The sequence below is a fragment of the Alosa sapidissima genome, chromosome 21, assembly GCF_018492685.1.
Source record: "Alosa sapidissima isolate fAloSap1 chromosome 21, fAloSap1.pri, whole genome shotgun sequence".
NCBI classification, from domain to species: Eukaryota; Metazoa; Chordata; class Actinopteri; order Clupeiformes; family Clupeidae; genus Alosa; species Alosa sapidissima.
In genome coordinates, this window is record NC_055977.1 from 25,451,521 (window position 1) to 25,462,693 (window position 11,173).

General features: G+C 49.3%; 1 protein-coding gene across 1 annotated transcript in view; it reads left to right on the forward strand.

Moving 5' to 3' along the window:
- Window positions 1–10,799, forward strand: part of LOC121696184 (RNA-binding motif, single-stranded-interacting protein 3-like) — a 169,614-nt gene extending 158,815 nt beyond the window's left edge. The window contains exon 15 of the mRNA XM_042077529.1: window positions 5,964–10,799. Within this exon, the coding sequence (XP_041933463.1) occupies window positions 5,964–6,003 (40 nt within the window). The 3' untranslated portion in view covers window positions 6,004–10,799. The remainder of the gene's footprint in view (window positions 1–5,963) is intronic.
- Window positions 10,800–11,173: the final 374 nt, after the last annotated feature.

The window sequence follows — 11,173 nt, forward strand, 5'->3', positions numbered from 1 at the left end:
CTACATTTGTCAGACACCAAACAGGACGAGGACCACAATTGCGTCACGTTCAAAAGTTTATTTAAGGGTTGGGGGTTTCAGGGGTTCCGGGGGGGGTACAGGAGTTCCAAGAGTCTGCGTGTGTGTGTTCCCCCAGTAGCCGAACAGCGAAGGCAGGAGCTGGATGATCCGGGAAGTCCTGGGGGAAACACACACACAACAGCAATTGAAACGAAGCAGCAGTACAGTCAAGGACTAGGCGGTATTCGTAGAAGAGGGACGGAAGGCAGGTCAAGATTACCGGGGCTGGAGAACACAGAAGTAGTCGAGCGGGTCCGGGATCACAGGCAAAGAGTCAGAGGCGTTTTCAATAAACAGGCAGGTAACTGGTGCTGGTTGCAGACGATCTGACAAGTGTGGACTGAAAAGCAAGGCTTTATATAGAGGGCATGATGAGTGGTGAATGCAGTGCAGCTGGTAGGTAACGAGGGTGAGGCAGAGCAGAGCAGGAACAGGTGGAGGTCATCAGACTTCAATCAGCACGTGTTACCAGGCAGAGAGAGAGCTCATGACAGAACCCCCCCCCTAAGGGACGGCCCCAGAAGTCCCCAAGAGTGACACCACGTCGGGAGGGCGGAGGGGAGCCGGTGGAGGGCTAGAATTCCTCCGAGCGGTCCGAGTGAACATCCTCATCCTCGGAGGGAGCTGGAGGGTCGTGGACAGAAGACGGGACAGGTACCGAGACAGGGTCAGGGTCAGGCACATGACAGGAAGCCGGGCGGGCAGGACGGTTAGGGACCCCTCTGGGGCGGCCCCTACGGATTGCAGGTTGATCAGGATGCAGACGGTGGAAGTCGGCGATGAGTGTCCGGTCCACAATCCGACTGGCTGGCACCCAGGTTCTCTCCTCAGGTCCATAGCCCTCCCAGTCGACGAGATACTGGAGGCCCCTACCTCGCCATCTGGACCGAAGCAGGCGTCGAACGGTGTACACCAGCCCACCGTCAACGAGGCGAGGAGGAGGAGGAGGAAGCGGCACGGGGACCAGCGGGCTTTCATGCGTTGGCTTGACTTTCGAAACATGGAAAGTAGGGTGCACCCTCATGGAGGTTGGCAACTGGAGCCGGACTGCGGTTGGGCTGATGACCCTCTGGATAGGGAACGGGCCGAGGAATCGAGGTGCCAGTTTACGCGATTCCACCCGCAGTGGGAGATCCTTGGCTGACAGCCACACCTTCTGGCCAACACGGTAGGCGGGTGCCGGCGATCTTCGGCGGTTAGCCCCAGTGGCATAGCTGACAGCTGACTTGAGTAGCGTGGCACGAGCTTGTGACCAGGTACGACGGCAACGGCGGGCATAGGCGAGGGCAGACGGGCAGGACACATCTCCTTCCTGGCTGGGGAACAGGGGGGGCTGGTAGCCATACACACACTGGAAAGGTGACATACCAGTGGCAGAGCAGGTGAGGGAGTTGTGAGCATACTCTATCCACATCAGTTGTTGTGCCCAAGCCTGGGGTTTGCGAGAAACCATGCACCGCAGCGCCTTCTCCAGCTCCTGGTTTGCCCGCTCGGATTGACCATTGGACTGGGGGTGGAACCCAGAGGTGAGACTCACTGTGGCCCCTAGAAGACGGCAGAACTCCTTCCAGAATGTAGAGGTAAATTGCGGGCCTCGGTCAGAGACAACATCCCTGGGCAGCCCGTGTAGACGGAAGACATGATCAAGAACAGCCTGGGCAGTCTCTCTGGCAGATGGCAGTTTAGGGAGGGGAATGAAGTGTGCCATCTTGCTAAACCGGTCAACCACAGTGAGAATGACAGTCATCCCACCTGATGGTGGGAGGCCAGTTACAAAGTCCAAGGAGACGTGGGACCAGGGTCGTGTGGGCACAGGCAAGGGCTGGAGTAAACCAGCGGGGGGCCGAGTGGAGGACTTGTTCTGATTGCAGGTGGGGCAGGCACGGACGAATTCTCGGACATCCCTTCTCAAAGACGACCACCAAAAGCGCTGGGCAAGGAGATGGCAGGTGCGGGCGGAGCCCGGGTGGCAGGCAAGGCGGGAGTTGTGTCCCCACTGTATGACCCGGGACCTCAAATTATCTGGGACGAAGAGACGACCGTCTGGGCATGCACTGGGACTGGGATGGTCACGGAGGGCCTCTTGAATTTCCTCCTCAATATCCCAGGTCAGGGCAGCTACGACGCAGGGATCGGGCAGAATTGATGCAGGTTCCTGGGAAGGGGCGTCATCCTTATGAAACTGACGGGAGAGAGCGTCCGGCTTGGTGTTCCGAGAACCTGGGCGGTATGACAGGGTGAAGTTGAATCTGGTGAAAAACAAGGCCCAGCGGGACTGTCTGGGGTTAAGACGTTTGGCATTGCGGATGTATTCGAGGTTTTTGTGATCGGTCCAGACCAGGAACGGAACTGTGGACCCCTCCAGCCAGTGACGCCACTCCTCCAGGGCAAGCTTGACAGCCAACAGCTCACGGTTTCCAACATCATAATTGCGCTCTGCAGGTGAAAGCCGGCGAGAGAAAAATGCACAGGGGTGCAACTTGTTGTCCTCCTCTGCCCGTTGAGAGAGTATGGCCCCGACTCCCACGTCTGAGGCATCCACCTCGACAACGAACTGCCGGTCTGAATCCGGCATCTGGAGGATGGGGGCAGTGGTGAACCGGGCCTTGAGGGTATGAAAGGCTGTGTTGGCCTCTGGGGTCCAGGAAAAGGGGTGTTTGATGCTGGTCAGAGCTGTGAGGGGAGCGGCGACGGAGCTGTAGTTCCGGATGAATTTCCGGTAGAAATTGGCAAAACCGAGGAATTGCTGCAGCTTCTTCCTATTCCCCGGAACTGGCCAGGAGGTAACTGCCGAGACCTTTGCGGGGTCCATCTGGATATTGCCTTCAGCGACGATGTATCCCAGGAATGACACAGTCTGAGCATGGAACTCGCATTTCTCCGCCTTGACATAGAGAGAGTTCTCCAGGAGCCGTCGAAGAACCAGCTGGACATGACGGGTGTGTTCGGACAGAGTTCTGGAGAAAATTAAGATGTCGTCCAGGTACACGAAGACGAATTTATTCAGCATGTCCCGCAGCACATCATTCACCAGCGCCTGGAATACCGCTGGGGCGTTGGTGAGGCCAAATGGCATTACCAGGTACTCATAATGGCCGGTGTGGGTGTTGAATGCTGTCTTCCACTCGTCACCCTCCCTTACTCGCACTAGGTGGTAAGCATTTCTAAGGTCCAGTTTGGTGAAAATAGTGGATCCCTGGAGCAATTCAAAAGCAGAGGTGAGTAAAGGCAGAGGGTACCGGTTCTTCACTGTGACATCATTCAGACCTCGATAATCAATGCAGGGGCGAAGAGAACCATCTTTCTTTCCCACAAAGAAGAACCCGGCACCAGCAGGAGAGGAAGACGGGCGGATGAGTCCAGCTGCCAGGGAGTCCCTGATGTAATCCTCCATAGTTTTTCTTTCAGGAGGGGATAGTGAGTAGAGGTGACCTTTGGGTGGAGCAGTCCCAGGGAGGAGATCAATGGCACAGTCGTACGGACGGTGTGGGGGCAGAGATGTGGCTTTGGTCTTGTTGAACACCTCTCGGAGCCCATGGTAACATTCAGGAACATTAGAAATGTCGTGGGCAATGCTGGGGGGTACTGAGCCGGGGGGCAGCGAGGCAGCACGCAAACAGGTCAGGTGGCAGGCATTTCCCCACTCTTTCACAGTTCCGGAGGCCCAATCGAGGTGAGGATTGTGGAGACGGAGCCAAGGGTAGCCCAGGATTAGGGGTTGGCCTGGAGAGCTGAGCAGGTGGAAGCGGATGGTCTCTCGGTGGTTTCCTGACACCATCATTGAGATGGGGGCTGTGATGCTGGTAACTGTGCCAATTGCGTGACCGTCCAGGGCCCGGGCTGGAACAGGAGTGGACAAGCGATGGCTTTCCAAGCCCAGCTGACGAGCAAGTCCTGTGTCAATAATGTTTGCTTCTGCGCCAGAGTCCACCAGGGCTGCCAGGGTGTGGGTGGAATCAGACAGGTGAAGACAGACTTGGATGAGGGGTTTACGGCTGATGGAGGGCTGAATGTTCATTGAGCTCATCCGGATTCCTCCTACATCTGGTGAGCTCCGGCTTTTGCTGGACAGGTGGCGACTCGATGACCATCACCACCACAGTACAGGCACAAGTTGGAGGTGATGCGTCGCTGGCGCTCTGCAGGGGTTAGGGAGGTGCGGCCGATCTCCATCGGTTCAGACTGGTCCGGCTGGCTAGATGGTGTGGCAGGTGCGGACAGAAGGGCAGTTGGGACACTCCGTGTGCTGGTGGATGGACTCTGGCGCCCTCTCTCATGACGGCCTGGATCCTGCGGTCGATGCGGACAGCCAGAGCAATGGCTTCATCAAGAGTGGGGGGTTGATCATGGGAAACCAGCTCGTCCTTTATGTAGTCCGCCAGGCTGTGGAGGAAAGCATCCACCAATGCTTCCATGTTCCAGGAGCTCCGACTTGCCACGGTTCGAAAGTCGATGGAGTAATCCGCAACAGTCCTTCTGCCTTGGCGAATACTCATCAGGATCCGAGATGCCTCGGCTATTGTGGGTTCCAAATCGAATACCTTGAGCATCTCCTCTGCGAATAGGTTGAAGGTTGCACATGCTGGGGTCTGGCGCTCGAACTCCGCCGTTCCCCAGAGTCGAGCTCGGCCCGTCAGGTGAGTGATCACGTAACCGACCCTCGCCCCTTCAGTGGCAAAAGTCCTGGGTTGCAGGGTAAACTGGACACGGCAGCTCGTCAGGAACGCCCGTACCTGGGTTGGGTCGCCGCTGAACCGCTCTGGATTGCCGATCCTGGGTTCTGGGGCTCCGGCAGCCACGGTAGCAGTGGACTGGGCAGGAGACTCGGGTGCTGGGCCGGTGAGCAGGCTGGCTGGGGCTGGGCCGGTGGGAGCAGGCAGAGGAGAAAGGTTGGTGAGAAGTTGAATGATCATTGCAAGTTGTTGCTGTTGCTGCTGGAACTGCTGACGCTGGCTCAAGCCGGCTTGAAGTAGGGAGGCAATGTCAGCAGTGTTGCGGTTTACCTCTCTCTCTGTCTCTTCCAGGCGTTGCATGGCGGTGGGTGGTTCTGGTTCGTCGGTTTCCATGCTGGTTCGACCGTGCGCTGGGTCCATGTTTGGTCAGATCGTACTGTCAGACACCAAACAGGACGAGGACCACAATTGCGTCACGTTCAAAAGTTTATTTAAGGGTTGGGGGTTTCAGGGGTTCCGGGGGGGGTACAGGAGTTCCAAGAGTCTGCGTGTGTGTGTTCCCCCAGTAGCCGAACAGCGAAGGCAGGAGCTGGATGATCCGGGAAGTCCTGGGGGAAACACACACACAACAGCAATTGAAACGAAGCAGCAGTACAGTCAAGGACTAGGCGGTATTCGTAGAAGAGGGACGGAAGGCAGGTCAAGATTACCGGGGCTGGAGAACACAGAAGTAGTCGAGCGGGTCCGGGATCACAGGCAAAGAGTCAGAGGCGTTTTCAATAAACAGGCAGGTAACTGGTGCTGGTTGCAGACGATCTGACAAGTGTGGACTGAAAAGCAAGGCTTTATATAGAGGGCATGATGAGTGGTGAATGCAGTGCAGCTGGTAGGTAACGAGGGTGAGGCAGAGCAGAGCAGGAACAGGTGGAGGTCATCAGACTTCAATCAGCACGTGTTACCAGGCAGAGAGAGAGCTCATGACAACATTATTATAGTAGTATTGTATAATCGTATTGTATGCTATTATGTGTTGCCATGGTGCATCTACATGTGCACTGCCAAAGCATAACAAGCAGTTCAATCTACTTTGGAATCATCTTGTCAAGCAAAAACATACCAGTAAATACCATATAAATAAACTCTTTCTGTGTCTCTCTCCCTCTATTTCTCCATCTCTGTCTCACTCCCCCCATCTCTCCATCTCTGTTTCCATATCTCTTTCTTTCACTGGCCCTCAGATAGCAACGGGACAGGGAGAATGTACCTGTGACAGCATTGCCTTGAGTCAGTGGGAGATGTGGCCGCACTGAGAATGAAGAGAGAGGAACTGACAGATTGCTTCCAGATCGCCCAGGCACCCCCCCAAAAAAAGAAAAAAGACAAAAAAATTAAACAAAAAAAAAAAAACTAGAAAAAAAATGTAAAAGAGATACTTTTATCACGTCCTACCTGGTCTGAGCACAGAGACGGAGGGAGGTTGGAAGCTCCACTTGGCGCCGTGGCAACGGTTGATAAGGTATCATATTTGGTAACATGCCAGCTGGGATGAGTTGAGGCTTGAATTCTTTCTCCAAGAAATTCCTCAAAGAGAAAAAAAGTATAAAATTACAAAAATATATATAAAAATATAAAAAAAACAAAGGTGAGTGCACAGGTAGGGGAAATGAGGTTTATTTTTGTGCAGTAGAGGAAGGGAGTTTGAGAGCTACAGATTTTTGTGCAGTAGAGGAAGGGAGTTTGAGATTACAGATTGTCTTCCTCAGATATTAAGCTACAGTTTCTTTTTCACTCTTCCTTTATTTTTTATTTCCTCCTGTTCAAATTTTAGTTTTATAGAGATCCTCAATAATGTTGTGTTTTCTTCTGAATCTTTATTGCCTTAATTTTGAGGACGTCAGAGACGGTGTCCCGTCCTGTGTCCTGTGTCTCGTTTGAAAACAGAAGAGTGGTTTAATCGGTTCCTTGAATCATTTGATGGTACAAGGTGCTAAAAAATGTCTAGCTAGAGAGATAAACCTATCAAATAAGCTGTACAGATTTCATAGACATGAGCTTTTCATTTCTTCATTTGAAGAAAACAAAAATGTTTTGGGGGAAATGTTGTGTAAGAGGAATCCGAATTTTGAAGAGAAGATACAAAATGCTGTGGAAGAAGAATAGAGGGAGACAAAGCTTCAAGATTTTTTCACACAGATGTTAAAGAAAAAAAAACACATGTACTGCGTTTTAGTAAATGCAGTTTCTTGCAAATGCTGAACCTGTTTTTTTTATTACCATGGTTATAATTTTACATGGCAAAAAAATTAATTGCTGTTGACGACTTTAGTGCTTTTTATCTGCAACCTTTGACCTTTTTTATGAGCTTTAAGATGTTTTTAGCCCGCTTTGCTTGTCCCACTGCGAAAAAAAATTAAAAAAAGGAATAAGAAAAAAAATAAAACATGACATTAAAAACCCAGAAGAAAAAAAATAATACTTGCAATGATAAAACTTCGTAGATTCAGTAGGAGCTTATGGTCTAAAACCAATCAGTGCAAAAAGCAATAGAGGAAATTGTTGACAATTTCTGTAGTCTTTCCTAGTTGTGGATAACATGCAGCCAGAGGGATGGCCATTTTTATACCAAAGATGAAGAGACACTCTGAAATAGAGGAATTTTTTGGTGTTTTTTTTTTTCTTCTTTTTTTCCAAATATTTGATTTTTTTTTTCCTGTTGATGTCGGTGTTGATGTTGATTGTTGATATTGATTGTTGTTGTAGCTGTTGTCATTGTTGTTTCTGATTTGACCTTGATGGCCGGCCCAGTTTGTTCTTTCTTTCTCCGTTTTACCTCTGTCTTTCTCTTTTCCTGTTTCTTCATTCTAAATGGTCGAAGCTACCCTCCAATGTTATTGTATGCACCACAGAGAGTAAATAGGATCTGAACAGATGCAGATACAGATGGTTTTAGTCAAAATAGCCCACTGATCATCCCACATTAGATATTAAAAACAGAGAAACAGGTAACCAGGCACAGTGGTCCACTAGAGGAGAGGCACTCATTATTTCATCATAATTACAAGGCATCACTAATGAATGAATATCGGGCCCATGTCTTTTCTTAGTATTGACTGAGAGATCTATAACGTTTTTGTTTTTTTTGTTGTTGTTGTTGGAGGGGGGGGGGGGGGGTTCTTATTTCATTCTCTCATTCATTCTTTAAACAAAAATAATTTCAGAGACACAGTTGTCTGCTTTTTTTCAACCCAGACTGACATATCTTGGCCAGACACTGAGGTTAACCTAAAGACTAGCCACGACCATCAGTGTGGTATGTCTCAACATGCAGTCTTGAGCAATATGTTCTTGATCACAAACATTGGGTGGGAAGCATATCAAGCAGCCCAACAAGATACTATTGTAAAATGAATCTGTAGGATGTGGTCTTGTGTTGGAACAAACTGCAAGAGCCAATGTGACTTGGAAACTGGGGAATGGAAAAGCCTAGGGGAATTCACAGACAAGCAAACAAGCACTTCTTTTAAGCAGGCCTGTCTGCTGGCACAAGCTCCACCACAGCCTACTCTCAGTGTTTCTCCAAGACTGAGCACATAAACAGCTTTACTTCACTGGTGCACACACACACACACACACACACACTCACACACACACACACACACACACACACACACACACACACACACACACACACTCACACACACACATTCATAGACACAAAGACCATGCCCGTGTAAGCTTGCAAATGACTTCATTCCAGCGAATCGTCTCAGTTTAAGGGTCGGTTGGGTACTGGGCATGCAACGCTCATTAAATTCTCTCATGTCTGGGGTGCTACACTCTCCCTGTGCCTGCCTAGCCCATAGAGTGTCTGCCTTTGTGCAGTGGCATGAGCAAATTAGTCTCTTCTCGGTCCTCGTGTTTTTGTTTTAATGTCCCTTAATCGCATTTGGATGGCAGTATGACCGCCATGCCCTTTTAGCCTCCGTGTAAAACGAGGCCGTCTAGCCTCTGTTTGACCCCCCCTTCTCTCTCTCTCTCTCTCTCTCTCTCTCTCTCTCTCTCTCTCTCTCTCTCTCTCTCTCTCTCTCTCTCTCTCTCTCTCTCTCTCTCTCTCTCTCTTTGTTTTTGAGTCATCAGGGTCTGAACTCTTGTCCTAGGAGCAATTTTGTGTCACATCCCATTGTTTGCACGCTGCGTTCTATGACAGATTGGTTTGATTTCACACAAGCTTACTTTCTGGAGTCTGTGCACCCACAGCCACTTTGTGGGAAGGTCGGCGTACGCGTTGAAACAGGAGAGGCGGACCCTTAGACACCAGGTGTTTTTTGGTGTCATCCACACAATCAGAGTGAATTCTGAGTGCCTTTTACGAAGCTTCCAAATGATTCCAATATCTCTGATACACATGAGAGAGAGAGAGAGATAGAGGGGGGAAAAAAAGCACATTTCAGAACAGTCTTCAAACGGGGCGAGACCTTATCAAAATGAGAAGTTGCGTGTATCAAATCGAATGCCACAAATGTACAATCTCTTCTAAGGTGCTAAGATGGAAGCTGTCATGGGCCTTCACCTTCTGTGTGTCTACTGCATGCATTCAAGCCATGCAAACCTCTCCTGATCATTTGATTGACATCTGATCTCCGAGCCTGCCTGCACATCAAACTCCCATATAGTTATATTTTTTATCAGACATTCAACAACAGTACACCTTGTCGTTTTTGCTGCGTTGTAAGGTACACATGCAAAAACAGTTGCAGTTGTGGCAGTTGTGTTTCGCGTTCGCTGGCTTTCACAAAATTTCACAAAATTGTCCTGTTCTCCTGGAGTCTCTTACTGTATGTCTTATGAGAGTCAGTTCTATTGTCAAAGACATTTGTGTTCAAGCAGGAACCATGTGTTCCCCCCCTGAAGAACCATTTTAAGCACCACAAGAAAGTAGCTCTCCTACAGAGATGAGTCGAAAAACATCTTTTTATGTTTTACAGTGTGCGATGGCGTGAACGCTTCGCCCCGTTGACTTGACTGTCACTGAGTGCTTTGATAAAAGCTGAAAGCCATGATGTTTCAACAGCATGAGGTAGGCTGGTACAAGGCATCTACCTTGAGTGACAGACATGTCGTACCAACCAGCTCTACAGAATCCTGTTGAAAGACAAAGACACAATTTTTGAAGAAACGGGGAAAATGTGTCGCCATGGTGTATCTCAGTTTGAAGCACATTTAAGCATCTGTTCAGTCAAGGCAGTCAACCTAAACTGCCATACAAGATCTGTTTTCATACAACTCCAGATTTTTTACGGAATGTAGTGGTGTGTGTATCCAACGTTTAAACTAAATTTATCATAAAGACGATAGAAGAAGTGTATGTTTTGAGTAATGTTTAGATATGAAATCAAAGCCCATCGACTGCATCACTCACTTCAAACATGTTTGGGTGGGGGATTGTTGTGATGCGGTCTTTGAAAGGAAGATAAGAGAAAGCCATATTTGGGACTGACACCGGAGCTGTTTGACTGAACAAAAGAAAGAAAGAAGAAAAAAGCTGACGGAAAATGAAGTGACAGTGGTTTAGCTCATCTTCACTTTCGTCCTACAGCGAACAGTGTCTGTGACTTTCACTACTCTTTCACTCTCACCTGTTTGTGTGCTATTTTTTTTCTCAATGCAGTAATTTTCTCAACTCAAAGCCGCACTTGTCTGATCTGGTTTGACTGGTCACTCAAAGAGTTTGTTGATCACAAGAAATTACATTGTGAGTGTCTGTGTATGTGTGTGTTTTTCTCTTTGCAAATCATTTTTTTTTTCTCTTCTCTTGACATGTTTCAGAGAGAAATGGTGTTAAATATGGTATTCATAGCTGCTATTCAACGATCTCTCGCCGATCCCAGATGTAGACCGTTAGGTGATGTTTTGAAAGGGTTGTGTAGTGATTTGATGGCGAGTGTGTCTTGTGCTAGACTAATAAATGGTGCTTACTGCATGGCTCCTGAGACTAACCTGTGAGATGAAGCTTTACTGTCCACTTACAGTACCCCCCCCCCACACACACACACACACACAAACACACACACACACACACACACACACCTCATCTCCATTCTTTTGTAGTCTCTGAGCTTCACATAGCAGGAGAAATCAATAGCAGTGTCTAATAGTAAGGGTCAAGTAGAGACAGAGAGCATGGGAAGAAAAAGACGGGGAGCTCCCAGAAATGGGGGGGGGGGGGTCGGACACTTTCTGCACGTTCTCCTCTCCTGTTTCATCACTGAGGCACGAGTCAAAGCCCTCTCTGGAGCCCCATGCCCCAAAAATCAGGGGGGAACAGGGGAACCGCGGGGTCCCGCATTTGGTTTCGGTTAGTGGGCCGTGTCCCAGAGCATTACCCCGGAGACTATTCATTTACCCAAAGAGTAATGACACGGTGGAAATAACAAAGAGAA